The sequence below is a fragment of the Crocodylus porosus genome, unplaced genomic scaffold (genome assembly GCF_001723895.1).
Source record: "Crocodylus porosus isolate Cpor-Errol unplaced genomic scaffold, CroPor_comp1, whole genome shotgun sequence".
In the NCBI taxonomy this organism is placed as follows: domain Eukaryota; kingdom Metazoa; phylum Chordata; order Crocodylia; family Crocodylidae; genus Crocodylus; species Crocodylus porosus.
The window spans coordinates 33786702-33804961 of NW_017728943.1; the positions used below are offsets into that span (position 1 = coordinate 33786702).

Below are 18260 nucleotides of genomic sequence, written 5' to 3' on the forward strand. Positions count from 1 at the left end.
GAACTGGATGCAGTACTCCAGCTGTGGCCTGACCAGTGCCGCATAGAGGGGGAGGATCACCTCCTTGGACCTGCTTGAGATGCATCTGTGGAGCATGTGTATAGGGGCCCTATGTTTACAATGTATTTATGTAGTGCATGACTCCATATTCATACCCAACTACTTATCTCCATCCAAGTCAGAAAAGGACTATTCTTATGTACTCTTCTGAACAGATATACCTTTCTAAATAGAATCTGTGTAGGGAAGCTAATCTATGGGTGCAGAAGCAGTGCATTGTACTAAAAAGTGAAATCATTCTGGTGCTGGATCAAATTAAAATAATGTTAAATGAATTGGAATCTCATTGATAGAATTATAGTCATATTACAGTCCAAAGAGGTTTATTAGTACATTTTTAGAGTGCAGATTTGTATGTTGTTTTGAGACATGTGCCTCCACAAAATATTAGTTAGTACAAGGACTGATAGTGATATAATTCATAAGGGGAGACTTGATCATTTATTTTTTAGTCAGTTTCTTGCCATTTTTAGACAGTTTCTTGCCATAAAATACCTTTCACCCAAAGTTCCCAAAAGAACATGTTTAAGTCTCCACCTAACCATGTCATTACCTAATTTTCAACATTTTGACCTAGTATTGTGACTAGTGCTCCTAAAATACTGGTGGTATGGCATGAGTCATAAAGACAAGAAAAATAAAAACATCCATCACATTAAGTAACTGTGAGTAACATCCTATCACTAACCTTGTGATTGTTTGTTAATAGCAAGTATTTAGAAAATGGTTGTTATTATCTTCAAGGTGTGGAAGGACTCAAGAAATCTTTTCCAGCCTTCTTTCTCATTAACTGTATATTGCTGAATTGAACCCACCTCAAAATCAAATAGCAATTTCATCTGTAGATTATCATTTCATTAGAAAATCTCCACAGTGACAAAATAAAGATGCCCATTTAGCTGCTGGTTGAGTGCTGTGGAAGATCATAGATAATTGAAGCCTGATGATATCATTTTCTCTAATGAGGATAAACAATGATCATTGTAATGGCTGTTATTATGGTGGGGGCATTATTTTGGAAGCCTCTAGAAACTAGCTTTGCCTTAGGGCCCTGCTACATGTTCAAACTAAAACCAGACAAAAACCAGTTATAGAGCTGTTACACATTTTCAAGCACTAACTTTATAGTTGGTTGGCTCTTTTTATAGCTGAATAGTCATTTTTATTGTGTAATAATTACCGTACATGTGTGGCTGGTCTATATTTATTGCACAATTAGCTAGTTAATTGCATAATATATGTAAGGTGTAGCAGAAGCTTCAGGCACCAAAAATAAAGAAGTAACTGGATGCTGTAAAACCCACAAGGTTCTCATTTAATTGACAAACGAGCTGATATTATGCCTTTAGCTACTTTTGCATTGTGGCCTCCCAGTTTTACTATTCCTGTTAATGTGCCTTTGTGATCTAGAATTTGTTTGTGGAGTACAAAAAATGTTTCGAAAGGATGAAGTAAATAGCATGGCAATGGAATGATTACTTTACCTTAAAGTATAAAACACCTGGACTCCTTGAATTTGATGCCATCCAGTAGATTTTGCTGATGCAGAATTGAGGCCTGTAATACATAATCACTGCTGCAGAATTTAATCTATTTGGTGACAGAATTGTCTTTTCCTTAGGCAGAAATCAGGTCTATAATGCATAGGGTTGAAAGTCTAAATTTAGACTCGAGAGTCCTTGTGATGGAAAAAAGTAATTAAAGCATCCACTGAGGGGAAAAAAGGGTTTGGATCAGATTTCTGTAGAATTACCTTTGCCTTAGTTTTCAAAAGGCATCAGGCAGTTAGGCCATAGGTACTGAATTCCTATAAAGTTGCAAAGTGGCCAGATTCTAATGTAATGCACCTGTGAGCCATTTCAATTTAAGTAAATGGGATTTGCACACATTTATCTGAGAACAGGATTTAGCCCCAGATAAATGTTGTCCTAATTATTACCTAGACTGTAGTTTCTAACTATCTAAAAGACCTCATGAACCATCCTTCCAGATGAAAAAGATGTGAATACATACCATTGCATTATCCAGGATGCTGTGTGTGTGTGCGTTTACCTTCAATACCAACCTCTCTGTTTGGGGTTGACTTTAGGGAGGTTACCTCACAGTAAAACCCAAGTTCACTGGCTTTAACATATTTTTACTTTAGGAGACAGTGGACATGTTTTACCTGAATAGTATTTTAACTGTAAGGGCAAGCCTAAAAGCACATTCATTAAATATTAACAACATAATATTTTTCCCCCAGCATGGCATCATCAGTAATAATAAAAAAGCTTAGAGAAATTACAAGAAGAATGTAGAGTTGTTCTGTATTAGCTGAGGTATCTCTTTAAAATGCAAGTGAGACTATGTGAAGAGAACCTAACTTAGTCTATTAACAGCCTTCTGCTACCTTAACTCACTCCTGGATCTTAAAATACTATTCTGAGCACAGTAACATCTCAGCAGTGTTATTTTTCTACCACACGCCCAGCTGCTTTGCTGGTTTGAGATGAGGTAGCAATATCTCCACAGCATGGCTAACATCTCTCCAGAAGATCATTGAAGGTTGATTCCTATTTTACTACTTCCTCTACAACCAAAGAATGTCAGATATGTAGTTCTGTGTAGGGAGTTTGTTTTCCAGTAAGTGACAATAAATGCTTGACATGTTCATGAAAGCAATTTAATATGGAGTTTCTAAAGTATGAATGGTCTCTGTTATTAAGCTATTTATTATATTGTTCTCTTTATTTGAACCAATGGGTGAAAAAGCTAGTGTGAATTGCAGATTATATTTTGCTATTGGTCGTTTATTGTATTCTGTGGGTGTTATGAGGTAGCATTGAATACTATCTGGAAGGAAATAGAAAAAACATTCTCCCCCTCCCCCAAAAGGTTCCTGTAGTATTTCAGATAATTCATTGGCAAACAGGAAACTTTTGTAAAGTGGTCTGGGTGGATGGAATCAACTAGGTATCATTTTGAGGTTAGTATCAGTCACATTCACTATATGATTGATTGGTTATAAAAACCTAAGGGGTGAAAAAGTCAAACTTGGTATATTCTACCTTAATGTCTGCAAAACTCTCAGGTTTTTAAACAGACATTGTAGACAGCAAAGGTAGTGAAAATCAAGGTTAAGTTGCAGACACAGGATTCTTTTGCTTTACTTAGGTGTACTTTTAAGCTTTAGTTATTTCCAAATATCTAAAGCATGTTACTACATAACCTTCTCCAGTCAATACACACATTTCAGGTCAGATGCTCCCATCACTGTCATTCTTACTAAGTAAAAACAGAGCTAAAAACCCCTCTATAACTCTTCACTAACCTTCCTTTTGCCTCAGGTATTCACTGAGTAGGGTGACATAACAGGTACTTCTGGAACTACAAGGTAGATTAATTACTCACTACCTCCTTCTGAAATCTCTTAGGGAAATAGAAGAAAGCCACTGGAGCACAGCTCCATCCACTTCTTTCAGAGGCTATAGATATGTTACCATCATATAGTATCAAAGGAAATTGGTAACTCTAACAACATCAAGTTGGTCACTTAAATCTTTCTCCATCATCAGGAGATGATTCACCCATGTTATCAGCACCATTTCTATGCCTTCTTCTAGTCAGCATCCTGACAGCATGATCAGGGCATTTGAAAGGATGCAGATGCCCTACATATTGTCCTGCCACAGTTAATTCCATAAACGTCACCAGAAATGGACTACTCCAGCGGCACGGACACTGGGATGAGCAAGTGGAAGCCGAGAGATCGAGAGTTCAGGGCCATAGCAGAAGTGCTCATGGCACAGCCATGTCAGTTTCCAGTGAATCTGTAAATTCTGCTAAATACCTTGTCACAAAGCTACAAGAAAGGAAAGGACCAAAAATGGAAGTGTAGATTCCATTCCATAAAAAAAAGCTTGTTAGCATCAAGAGATTTTCTTTTCAACAGGCCTTCCACATCTGTGTGGAGGCATTTTGTGGGAATTGTGCCCCTAGATCAAATTTGTCTGCTTTCTGTTCACCTGACTGGAAAAGTCTGCTAGATGACCCAAGCCCAGAGGTCAGGATGAACACAAATCTTCTTAAAAGCAGCAAGCAGAGAGGTGTATTCTTTTGCCTGAAAGGGTCATCAGATTACAAACCTCTTAGCTTTCAAGTGCAGCCTCAACTATCTGAAATATTATTCAGCAAATAGGCAGGGATCTAAGCTCACCTAGGGATGTATGTTCTTATTGCTCAGACAAGGCATATCTCCTTCTACTTTGAAGATACAGAAAGTTGAGACAGAGTGCAGTTATAGATCATCTTGTTAGTTCTTTGGGTTTAATGTATCTGATACCCAGATAATGTTATTCTAGTAAAATAGTTCTTACCAGTGACTTCAAACCTTTTTATCTCCAAAGGAAGAATTTTGATTGTACATAGATCCAGAGTTTCTTCGCTTAACAATCTGGGGGTTGAGCTTCAACCTATAATTACACTGGGTGGACTGAAGTTTAGGTGGATTGTATGAAGTGTCTTGTAAACTGTCTCATTGATAAGCATATTCTTAGAAATGGATTTCTTTTCTTAGCAGTCTCTCAGTTATGGAGTAACAGCTCAATTTGCCTTCTTCCCATTCACTTCATCTGTTAAGAGATGCAGTTTGGCTACTGTTTCTTTCACTCTAATTCCTGACTGGAAGCACTTAGGCACATGCTTAGATATTTGTAATCCCATCCCTATTCAGTTGAACCCTTAAGAAAGTGCTTAATTCCCACTGAAGGGTTTGTTATTTAAGTGCTTTGTTGAATGGCAGCCTTAAAGTTCATGTAGCTGCTATTGGCACCTAGCATTTTCCAGTAGCAGGAACATCAGTGTTCATTAACTCTGTCAAACACCTCGTTAAAAGCCTTGTAATTCTATTCCCAGGTAGTTATCCCTCTTTCTTAAGAATTAGATCTAGTGTTAACTGGTCTCACGGGGCACTTTTACATGTGCTCTGGAGGTGGGGTGGTGGAGGCGCTTTAATTAACCTCTTAGAGTGACTCCAAGAGCTGCTCTAATTACAGCACTGCTGGGTCTTGTGTATCAGTGTCCCCATGCTTATAAATGGTGGTAGGGATGCTTGAACTAAAGCTTGTTCAATGAGCTTTAGTTCAAGTGCCCCTGCCTCCATTTTTAAGCACGGGGACGCTGATACACCAGATGCAGGAGGCTGCTGGACCACGGTAAATGAAGACAGAGTAACTGAGTCTGCGCCAACATCCTGGAATTCCAGCATGTCAGAGCAGCCTCTGTGCTTGTGTATAGGTGCCCACACATTCCCCTTCTGATAAAGTTTCCAAGTGTCCTGCAGTTTATAGCAAATGACTGTTTTGCCATTTGAGTTGAGAAGTAGCAGTTATATCCCACTGTCACATCCCACAGGGCAATAATACTCTGCTGTAAACCTCAACTCCGGTCATGATCATTCAAATGAACACATGGGCACATAATTATAATAGAAAAACATATAGCCACTCATTCAGCTTTGAGGCCAGATACAGATATTACACTTTTACCGGTATAAGTGATTGGAAACTGGTCTATACCCAGAACAGAACAGAAATTTGGCACACACAGGCTGGTTTAAAAATGGTAGAACCCATTTGCCATTCCAAAATTTGCCCCCTGCCGCTAAAGGATGAATGTGTGTTCGTTTGCTACTGACCTAAACTACATCACCTAGAGAAAACTATGTAACTTAGATTGATTCTGCCTTGGGCTTTTTGAATTGTACCTAACCTCAAAGTGCTAGCACTTACAAAAATTGTTTAGCGGTTAAATTTTAGACTGTCCTTCATTCTTTTTTACCACTGAAATAAATCATTCCTTTTAAATAAGTTGTATTACATATGTCCTCTGAAAAGATTATTTGAAATTAATATAAAGCACTGCAGAAAGATTTCTTTCAGGAATAAAAATGATCAAACATGGTGGTGAACCTTTTCTTCCTAACACAGATTAGTTATAATTAAGGAGGTGCTATTAACCCCTTTCTAGTTTGGTTCATGGCTTCTTACTTTCTTTTCTTTTTTTCCCCTAAATCTGTTCTCTGTTGACTCATGACAGTGTTCAGGATATCAGATGAATTTGTGTTCCATTTAACTGGAAAAAAATAGACAGCGTCTTCCACTGTCTCCAAAGTGGAGACAATCTCTTTAATGGTTCCTTAAAGATATGTTTACTATGTTGGTGTGGCTACTAGAATTTAATTAAATTGCTGCATAATCATAACGCAGAGCTAGAAAACAAGTTTGAAATTAAATATTTTCACCTAGTGATTAACTCACTACCAAGTATGCTCTTACCAAGTTTGAACTATTATTTTTATATAATTGTGTGTACAAATTTATCTGTTATCAGGTAAATAGCAGAAGTTCTTGTTTTCACTGTAAATAATTTTTTAATTGATTTTCAATCTATTGAGACGAAATAAGATTCAAAGTACTAAGTCACTAAGGGCCTTGATACGTGGTACATTTAACTCTTTACCCCTGGACTGGCTGCACATTGACACTTTTTAAGTGGTTTAAAGCACTTGTCATTCACTTTAAAATTATGCCACTCCAGGGCAAGATTATTTCCAATCTGCTTAATTTTCTTCCTGTTCCACTCCACTACCATGGCGATGGCCATGTCTCAAAAATATTCTGCCCAAGTTGAAGCCCTCCAGTATCCCAGAATGCAGTGGCCCCCTCCTGAGTCAAGGCAAGCGGGGATGCCAGAGCTCAGCGGGGCTGGGCATGGCAGCTTACTCCCTGGGGATGTTGGGCTGAGGCAGCCCTGGAACACCTGGTGGCTGCAGTGCCTTCCACTGCCACTCATTCTGGCTCTGCTCCCACTAGCAGCAAAAAAGGATCAGGCCCTTCAGAGCTTAGGTAGCACCCAGCCAACAGTGGCACAGGGGGCAGGCTGCCAGCAGGCCGGGCACTACCTGTGCTCTGAGGGACCCAGTCCTTTTTTTTTCCACCTCCCACACCTGGCAGAGCAAGAGGATCCTGCCCCATCCTTCCCTATACAAATGGAGGGAGCTGGGTACATCCTGCCCATCCACAGTGCAGCCCCAGTCTGCTGGGAAGCAGGAAGCACAGGGGGAATTCCCACCCCCTGCTTGCTGCTACCTAGGAGACCCAAGCTCCCTGTGGCTGGGCAGGGTGTCCCCAGCTCCCTGTACATGGGGATGGAAGGACCAGCTTGCTGCTCCTGCTGGGCAGAGTGAGTGACTCTAGGGCCACAGCGAGCAGTGAGGGGGTGGTGTTGGGGGAGGGAGAAGGAAATGCCTTCCTCCCATGCATACAGCCAGGGACACCCTGCCTGGCTGGAGCAGAACCCAGGTCTCCCAGGAACCAGCAAGCTGGGGTGGCGGGGGGCATGGAAATCCTTCCTCTACTTCCTCCCACACATGTAGGGAGGCCAGGGAGCTTCCCTGGGGCTCTTTGCTCTCATTGAAACTGACAGTAGCTTCGCACTGAAAGCAGGGCTATCAAGCTTGAGACCTGGCAGCCCTGCTCTCAGCACAAAGCCACCACAGCTTGACAAGACCAGAGAGCCCTAGGGAAGCAGCTTGGTTTGGTCAAGCTGTGACAGCTCTGTGCCAAGAGCAGAGCTGCCGAAGCCCGACAGCCCCACTCCCGGCGCGGAGCCCCTGTGTCAATTTCAGCAAGACCAGAGAGCTCCAGAGAAGTGGCTTCCTCGGGTCTTGCTGGTTTCGCTGCAGCTGACACAGTGGTGGGCCCTCTCTCTGGCCGGCAGGAGCAGTGAGTGGGTCCTGCTCCTAGTCCTGCCCCTGCTCAGCAAGCCTCTAGTGGCAAGTCACAGCTGTGACAGTCAGAGCAGGTTTGTTGCTTTATCGTGTGCCTGTTCCACTAAGCCAAGCAACACTAAGCTGATTAACATTTGTTCAGCTTACACTCTAAGGTTTAGCAAGGCCCTTTGCTAGAAAACAAGCTTTGAAAATGAATCTCTTTTTCATGTAGTGACCATCCCATTACCAAGTCCCCTGTATGATTTTTATAGAATTGTGTGTGTATCTTTTATCTGGTAAAAAGCTGAAATTCCTATCTTCACTCTAAATAATTTTAAAATTGATTTTCCACCTATTGCAATGGAATAAAGTGCAAAGTACTAAGTCACGAAAGTGACTCATATAGTGTTGTCAGAGAGGAATTATATGCAGTGACAAACCAATGTACCTCCAGGGTACACATCTGTCAAGGAACTCATTTCACATTTCCATCCATTATGTGAATAACAATAAGCTACCATGATCACTCAGACTCAATGCAGAAAAGAGTGGAAGCCCCAATGCTTATGAAATTTTAACGCAACAAATGCTTTAAGTGGTAATGCATACATTTAGTGAATGTTGTCCTGTTGGGGTGCTTTTATTTTTTTATTAGGTAGGTTATGCTGCTTTTAACAAAATTAATCTTATGTGTTGCTTTCTCCAACTTTTTCTTCTTCCTGTTACATTCCTGTACCCACACGATTGCAGCACTGTAACAAACAACGATCGTATGTCAGTGGAGTTTGTTTTTTTTTAGCGCAGCTCAGAAAGGAAACTGTCTTCTGCTTATTACCTGGGCATTGTTAACAATATACTACCTACTTCATCACAATAACACACTCTATTATGTACTCATGAATAATGGATCAATTGGTACAGTAAACACAAAACCAAAGATCCTGAAGAAAGACTTCTGATGGTTCCTGAACTGAAACATGTCTTTCTTTCCCACTTTCTTTTTGAGGCAGCATTGCCTAAAGGAACAGGCACAGTGTTGGGAATCAGGAATTATTCAGTTGTTTTCTCATCTCTGCCATTGACTTGTTGTTTGTCCTTAATTAGGTTAGTTCACCTGAGATTTTTTTGATACTGAGAAGACAATAATACTCCCTCTACAGCACTTTGTTCTGTAGAATTCAAAGTACTCTTCCAAGATTTGTATTATCATTTCCATCGTCTACATGAGGGTGACATGCAGGGAGGCTAAGGCCAGATTTTCAGAAGTGTCTGCTAATTTTGGGCACCCCAGTTCTTAAGGATTCCATCCGAGACATTTATGCCTTTAATTTGATTTGTTCTAAATAGTAAGAAATGTAGTTAAAATCAGTAGGATTGGACTGCTCAGCATCTCCAGAAATCAAGATTTGTGTGTCTGAGTCAGAAACCTGTAAACAAGAATATTCAAGTTTAGTGTACACTTGTGAAATCATTGGTCCCACCAATTTGCTCAGGGTCATAAAGTGAGTCAGCAGCAGACCTGAGAATACAACTCGTATCTTGTGCCCAGTTTGTCAGATGACAACATCTCTTCTAACACAAATCCACATTTCAAGTGTTGTGAGGTTCTAGAGACTTTTAAAGTCCCTTCCAATCCTAAGCAGGGCCTGATCCAAAGACCATTAAAGGCAGTAGGGATAACACATGATGTCTTTAATGAGGTTCTGATGAAGCTCTTCAGCTTTGCTTAGTACTTGGACCAAGCAAGCGCAAAGCAGTTCTTTTTAATTGTGCAATTATGCTCATATACATCAGTTTTATATCTTCTACACAGCACTTTACAATCATTCACTAAAGCCTTATATAAAAATGAGAGGCTAACTAACTGGTACTTAACTAGCTGGCTTGGCAAATTGATAGCAGTGTGTTAAATTCTGCTTCTTCATTGAGGTAAATTGTTAAAACAGCAAGCAGGGAATAAGTCTCATAACTCCATTATGCAATTACTGATGCTTAATTCTTTCCTAACCCCAGTTAAAGTTTACCCCATAGGGTTATACACAAGTGGTGATTAAGACTGACCTAAATCATAATTTAATTAAAGAAATTAAAATGCAAACTGCAAATGCAACCTCAGGCCACTACCCTAATGATTACCTTCAATGCAGTTGTAGTTCTACAATAACAGGGCTTTTGTGTCTGTATATATGTAGGCTTTGTTTAATTTCTGATATGTTTTTACTACCTGAGTACTCTGAAATCAAATGCCGCCTTTAATCATGATTCTGCAGCCATTTATGATTATGTTTTCCTTGTTGCATGTGAATAGTTCTGTTCAAATGAATAGATCTAATCATACAGATGTAAATGGCCTATACTCTTACTTGACTTATCAGTTATTTCCCCTGTGGTCTCCCAGGAGGACCTCATCCTCATCCTATCATTGTTGTGCTATAAGAAGGTCATTTGTAATTGTATTGTTTCTTATGGGTCAAAGCTTGGCTCACCATGTATGAATGCATTCCTGAGAAAAATAGGCCCCAACTCAGGGCAGCACACACATTATCAGATGGTCATAACATTTTTGGCTGGAAAACCATAGGGAACATACAGGGATTTCATTTCAGGTACTATGCCAGGGCATAATCTAGTATAATTCAATGTCTAGATATGTGATACATATACTTGTGAGAAATTTCTATGAGTAACGTATGACCCCTACAGTAGCCCATTGTGCACTTTATTTCTACTTGAAGAAGTAGATTTTTTTAAAGAAACTTTCTTTTGGTTGTTTACTGCCAAATGGTAGACAACATGAATGATACTATTGCAGGGTATTGATTTCCCATCTTTGAGGGATGGTGTTATTCCAATTTTCATTTGTCCAATGGATATTCTCCTTTTCCCTTAGAAGTAGGATATAATTTTGACTCTTTAATCTCCTGTAGTTTTCTGGAAAAGATAGTCCAGACAGTCCCTGGTAATTTTAATGTTGCATTTTGACATCTTTTCCTAAGCTGAGCAGCCTGTTACTCCACAAGTGGTCCTACTGACTGTTTGTTAAGGAAGGTCCATGTTAGAAGAATACAAATATCAGCATTTGTCACTTCTTGAGGCTGTGAAATAGGAGGATCCAAGTGGTCAAATATAATATGTTTGATTTACCATATTTGTAATCAGACTAATAAATTGGGTACTGGTCTATCCATCTGCTAGCAGTTACAGAAACAATGAAACCCTGTCTCGTGTAAGAGTTTGGAGGTCCTCTCCTTGTTTCTAGATTTCTTGTTTCATGCCACTCTCATCTGATTCTTGCTTGTTATCATATAATTTTGCTTCATTTTGGGACCACTGTTACACATTAAACCCCTCTGTTATACAAGGCAGACCTAACAAGTTCAGATTTGCCTATTTTTCTAGGTTGAGTGTGTATTGCCTCTTGCCCTTCCTGCCTGTTGAAGGTTTTTAATAATCATGGTTTGGCCTGCTTATTACCCTCTCATCCACCTTATAAAATGAAGGTGTGTATCATCTTTGGAATGTTCTTACTGGCACCAAACAGATGGATGAGGAGAGAGTGCAAGCTCCTATCAGTTGCAAGTTTTGCAAAAGAAAACAAAAAGTATTACTAGAAGCCTGTATTGCTGTGACTGATGTGCTTATTTTGCCTGTACCGTGCTACTGCAACTCAGAAACTCCTGTTTTTTCACTTGCCTGCCATTCTGTGGGAAAAGAAACAGATGTTTCCATTTGTCTTCTGATGTGGCTCAAAACCATTTACATTTGCTGGCCTAAAATGACACAGTGCGTCATACACCACTCTTTTCTATCATCTATGGATTGAATGACAGATTGCTACTCAATTACTAGGATAATGGAAAAGGAGATATTATGAGGACAGTTGTCACCTGTCGGAATTACAGTTGCCAGCTGCTGCTGTACCGGAAAGAGAAGGATGGCACTGCAGAAACTATGCAAAGAAATAGCATATTTTTATTATTACTAGTGTCATAGGAAAGACTCCTGGGGAATGAATTGGATCTTGTCTTTTCCTATTGAAGAGAATATAAATATGAGAACGAGATAGCCACTACCCCCTTAACCCATGTTCTTACCTCTTTGCTTCAAATAATATTATTTCAAATCTATTTGCTCTCCCATCTTAATTTCTAACTTTTTCACCCACTGTGAAAACAAATGCAAGTCTCACTCTCTAAGAATACTGGTTCCTGTGGATAAGATGGAATTGCTTTCTATAATTATCTGATTCAGAGATTTTGCTAGAAATGGGGAATGCAGAAAAGAGGTGTCCCATTTACAGACCATTGAGGCCCACTGGGGCAGTGAAGGCAGGGCTCCATTGTTTCTTTAACTCTGGAATGAGTCAGATGTGATGTGGTCAGCAGCACGCTCCAGACATCTTTAATACCCCATTAGCTCCTGGTACCCACTGGATAGAAGGCTGGGTGGGCCTCAGTGCTGTGCAGCATCCATATAAAATCTCTTATAGTCTTCCATCTTGAAAGAACAAAATAAAATACAAATTTCTCATATACTTCTGATTGTCTTTGCAAATAACATGAATTAAATATGTAGTACTTTATTCACCATTATATTACTCCTATGTAATGTCAGTATTTCTCCATAGAATTACCAGCTTAAAGTAGCATACTAATGAATCCAACGCAGATTATTTAAAACTTGCTATTTTAATATGACTTTACACTGAGACCTTGCGCTTTTAAGAAACTGAATAACTTTGAATCAGATTATGAAAATACTTGATTTTAATTTAAAAAAATAGTGTTGCTATATTGACATTTTTTTTTCTGTATGTAGAAACAAGTATTGACAAAATTGCTGTTATTTTGGTGAATGCAATAATTTAGGTGCAAAAATTATTCCCAGCAATAAATATCAGTAGATCCTATTAAGGCCTGACCTGATTTTTTCTGAATGTAATTGCAAAACTGAATACAATTTAGTTAACATATAGTAACACAGTGGTCACAATGAAATCCTATATAATTTTGCCTTTTGCTTAGTTGTGGAACTGAAAATAATTCTATAGATATTATGGTTAATTACTTGCAATGGATAATCATAAGGATTTCACTAGTGACTATTTAAATACTGTTTTACCATATATCTTGAATATGTGTTTTCAAAATGCAGTTCTTGAACTAAAACAACCTTATCTTCCTGAAGAATATCCCATAGCATCAAAGCATTCTCCTCTAGCATATTAGCTATTTACTGCAAGTCTTGCAAAATAACAATTTACATTCTAGTGTGTCTAACTTCCCATTTGCATGTGCTCCCCATACTGTAACTGGACAGGCAGGTTGATAAATAAAATGCTGGTCTTATCAAATGCGTCTGGTCATCCATGTAATGTGATTTTTACAGGTTAAAGCGCACTCATGCGCTAAGAAATTATTATAGCTATCCATCCATTTAGGCCTGTAAAAATCAGTATGAACAGTTACAGCCCAGCTAAAGGGTTAGTTTCTCAGCTGATGTAAATCAGTACAGCTCCATGGATCCCAGTGCAACTGTGCTGATTTATACCTGTTGAGACTGCCCCAGATGTCTCAGATAGTGTGTAAAATACATGCTAATCTGATCAGCTAAGGATGTAACTGTATGTGCTGTGGCTCAGAATGAGAATGCTTCTACACTAGTTCCACCTGCTGGATTGTGAGAAGTATTACCTGCCAAAAAAATAGGTAAGTAAAATGTCTGACTATTGAATGGATGTTAGTAAGATTAAATATACTACTGCAAGATGCACAATATTTAGTTATAAAAATACACTCTTTTTAAGGTTGGTTTGTTTGTTTGTTTTTCTTCTATCAAGCTAGACACATTTCTGCTACTGCTGTTCTCCACAGCAGACCCCCCATATGTTAAAAAAAAAGCCAGGTGGCTGAAATAGGGAATGACAACACAATGCAGTATATAAGTTGACACTAAAAAAAAAAATCAGCTACCAGATAACATCACAGCAGGAGGAGACAGCAAGATACATGTTTATGATTATCAAGCCTGTTTCAGGTCTGGGACATGAGTTTCCTTTTTATCAATCTCTATGCTCTGGAGTCAGTTCCTAGAATTCCTCATTAAATCTGATACCTAATTGTTCCTTCTTAAAGCATTCTGTCACCATTCTGAAAAGAAACCGAATAACCACACTGGTGATATTTGATGCAATATGTTACAGCTTAGCTTTTAGGATTAAATTGAGTCTAAAATAGGGTTCTCTGTTATTGAAAACACAGATTGCCTTATTCATTCTTAATCAGTTCAGGCAGAAGGTCAAAGGAGCTTGGTACTGTGTCCATAGCCTCTCTCTTTGAATACCTTTCTCTGGGGTAACTTGTCATTTGGTACCTGCCTGCAGTCTAGGAGCTGAGTGGAGGAAGAATGGCTAATGAAAATGAGTACAAAGCAGTGGAGAAAACAGGGTATGAATGCGAATGCAAAAAGATTGTAAAAACAAAACAAAACCCAGAAATCATTAAAGAACTATAGCAATCTCTGGTTTGTTGGTTTGTTTGATTTTCCCCTTATATGCCTTCTTAGTCATTTCCCATGCATTTTTCATACTTTATGTGAAGTAGTGTCAAGGTTTTGGGTTTAAAAATAAAATTCTGACTAATCTGTTGCTACTGTGGTCAGCCTGCATACTACTGCTTGCAATAGGTTGCTCAAATGTAACATGTGGCTGCTTCAAAGTGCTTGTATGAATGTTACTCCAGAAAAAAAGGTCTTTTGAAAGTAAAAAGGTTTATAAAATAAGTAAAATAACAATCAACCAATAAGCATATGTATTGTATATGTCATATAAGTATAGATAACTTTGCTAAGCATTTAGGTGTTTCCTGGGGTATGGAACAACTCTGCCTATTGCTTTAATCTGCCACCCAGTTTGAAAAGTGACTATTTTAAATGTAACATTTTATGTTTGCAATTTTTCAAATTTCTTTCACCTTCATGTTTCCCCTACTTTATTGTGGGGCCTTGTTGAAAATTAACAGTTTATGCTACATTGGTTACCATTAATATCAATGCTACTGTTACCAATAAAAAGATATTTCATAAACAACTTTGCTGTGGCTTTTTTTTTGATAGATGATAATGGCACAGAGGAGAAGCAGAGTACTGAAGAAACTGAAGGCCGGAGCCAAGAAGCAGGTTTGTGCTGAGTTTTTTCAAGCATTCTCCCAGGCTTTATCCACCTTGGTGAACAATAACCTTAGTCAATGCTATTGACTGAAAACGTTTGTAGGTTTTCACCAGATTAACTCAGGGCTTGTGCAGTTCTCCCATTGGAGACCACAGCTCCATTCATTATGAATGAATGAATGAATGTATTGCAGTGCAGGAATGCAGACTCCCCTGTTTAAGTTACCAGCTCCACATTCCCTCCTGAAAGTAGAATATATTTTGGTAATCCTCTAAGTAGAAAAAATTAATTTTCCATGCATATGTAGGTCCATGTGGCATTCTATAGGAGAGTAACATGGGAAAAATGAGTTTGAGGGAACGAGGAGAGTACTCAGAATTTATCAAAAACTGCTCTTGAAAGATTTAAAAGGGTACCTCTAGATTTTAGTTATTGCCTGCAAACCTCGGAAAATCGGGTTAGATTTTCCATTCAAACAGAAAGGAGCCATGTGAGAAAATGAAAATTGGCAACTTAATTTCAGAATTCATACAGCTGTATATGCAAATAAAAACTTTACAAATTTGTGTTACGAATGAATCAGATCTTTTAAAATAAAATGACACTCAGTGTTTAAATTGGATTATCTGGGATTTTCTCTCCTTTTGATTATATTTTTTTACTTTAGAAAACACTATTAAAGTGGTGATAGCAAGATTTAAACATTTATCACAATAACTGAAGTCACAAGTCAAAATAGCTATAAATACCTTTGTTCCTCAGGATTTCTAACCTGGTGCTGCATGAAAGAAAATGCATTTCTTGATGATTTTTTTTAATGCTGCCCTGCATCTCTTCTGTACCAGCTAACCAGTATATTGATAAAGGGTATTGCCTATACCTACTTAATTCAGATAGCATGAAACATCTACATGGAGTACTTCTTTATCCGGTCTGAAAGTGTTTAGTAGTACCTAGAAAAATACAGTTGGAGAAAGCCAATCAGCATATGTAATAGAATGAAGCAAAAAGATACCCGACCTACATTACTGAGTCTGTTAGTCTGCTTGTTGTGTTGTGGCTCCTTTTTGAGAGATGAGTTTGTATTACTTCAAACTTTTCCTCCCTTTTGGTTCTACTCTGTAGCAAAAGCATTGACAATTTGAGTTCTGTTCTGCATTCTGGCCACCAGTACTGTTCAAACTGCTGGTTATTTACTGAGGCCACTCTATAGCTGGTATTATGCACTTACCTCTCCTCTGTATTATCACTTCCTCTCCATCTTCCTTTGTCTCTCTACAGTAGATGCACAGAGTCCAAAGACTATTGAAAATAATAGAAATATTACCATTGACTTCAGTAGACTTTGGATCCTGCCCCCAGAGAGCTCTGAGTTCTTTTCATTCCCCAAGGGTGAGAAGTTTCCTTGAAGGCTGCAGTGTCATACAAGGAGCTTGAGAACAATGCCAGTTACCAATCATACTTCCCTTCTTAAATCCAACAGCTTTGCCTCTGCAGTGCTTGAAGGCTTAAGCAGCCAAAGGGCAAGAGGTCACTGAACGTGGGCCTTTTGTGTTATAGCAAGTTGCACAACTAGAATCAAAACTCTTTGAGAACCTTGCATAAACAGTGGATATCTTTGCCTAATGAACCCCCCTATACCAGCCTTAGAGTCTAGGATTCAGCTTTTAACTTTATAAATCAGGGCTTTACTTGTAATTCACAATAGCTCAAAGGGTTCTGCTTAATCTGGTTACATTATCATCTAAACATGCCAGATAGAGCCCACCAAACAGTCAGATATTTTAGCTCTACCTTCTAATATGATGCAAACGTCACCTTTCTAAATTATGACTTAGTTGCTAGAAGTGTCTATAAGCTTGTGTCTTTTGAAAAGTAACTTGTCACTCCTACAGGCTAGCATAGTTTTTCATAGACACAATGTGCATACTTTTACTATATCTTATAATATTGGTACTCAACATATCATTACTTTTTTGCTCGGTGTCAGTAGAGAGACAAAGACTTTTCAGGCCCCAGCCTAGGCAGACATCCCTTCTCAGGACAGCACTTTAAAGTTAATGCTTGATGCACATGCCTAAAATGCTTTCATGTTTTCCTGAGCTACAAAGAATGGGCCATATATTAAGCATCCTTCATCCACTGCTAACCTTCCAGTAATGACAATGAAAAGTTCACATGAAGACTTAAAGTGGATTAAGACCTTATGTACAGAGGCAGTTAGCTATTTTAGTCTGAAATCAGGCAGAAGATAGGGCAAGGTGACCCCTTTGAGACTAACTGGGTGAATCTGCATGTGCACTTTACAATGGAACAGACTAATTAGCTGTACAGTAAAGTATCACCACCTACACATGTGCCAATATTAGGATGCAATGAATTAATTAACTCCACTGTAAGATAGTACTGTCGGGGGCGGGGGGGAGTATTTGCATGTGCTGAAATGTATATATAGATAGTGACAGGACCTGGCTGGGTTATGAGGGTGCCAGAGTGGGGGATGCATGCTGCCTATCCCCACAGTTTAACACCCTCATATACCAGTCACCCCCTTTGCTGCCCAACACAGCCACCTGGAGCCTGTGGCATACCACCCCCCTCCCCCCCTGGCTCCCTGCTAGCCTGGGACTGCTCTACCCTGGCTCAAAATACTGTAGTCCCAGGTGCACTTGTAGACACCGTGCCCAAGAACAGTTGACTCCAATGGGACCAGCGCCAGAGTTTATTTCTCGGCCTTAATTGCACATGTAGATGATCTGACAAAGTAGGTTATTGCCTGTGAAAGTTCACAAACCAGTTAGTTTTTTAGACATGACTGTGCCTTACCTTTTGGCCCTTGTGTAGTAGCTGAGCTTTCTGAATATAGTTTCTGTTACACTTAGCATTGCTCAGGGTGGAGAAAAAGCAAAGCTATGAACTGTTAGGACTACTACAGGTTCTGCCTTTTGCTGTTTGGAGATCTATTTAGCTAGCTATGCAAATAAATAAATATATCCAAATAAATATGCATACTCATACATGAGTATGTGTATAATGAAATTATGCCATTACATAATTTGCACATAGTTGCTGAAAGGTTTTCCAAGTTATATAAAAAAAAATTGCATGCCTAATAAGTTTCAAATCATTTTGACTAACATAGGAAGGAACAACATTTCTATTCCTTTTCAAGTACACTGTTTTTGTTTCATAGTTTCATAGTTTCTAGGGTCGGAAGGGACCTGAGTACATCATCTAGTCTGACCCCCCGCCATGGCAGGAAATAATACTGAGGTCAAA

General features: G+C 39.0%; 1 protein-coding gene across 1 annotated transcript in view; it reads left to right on the forward strand.

Annotated features, from left to right (window-relative positions):
* The window catches only part of MACROD2 (MACRO domain containing 2), a 1470564-nt gene that overhangs the window by 1365183 nt on the left and 87121 nt on the right, over positions 1 to 18260 (forward strand). The window contains exon 11 of the mRNA XM_019549129.1: positions 14927 to 14989. Coding sequence (XP_019404674.1) covers positions 14927 to 14989 — 63 coding nt within the window. The remainder of the gene's footprint in view (positions 1 to 14926; positions 14990 to 18260) is intronic.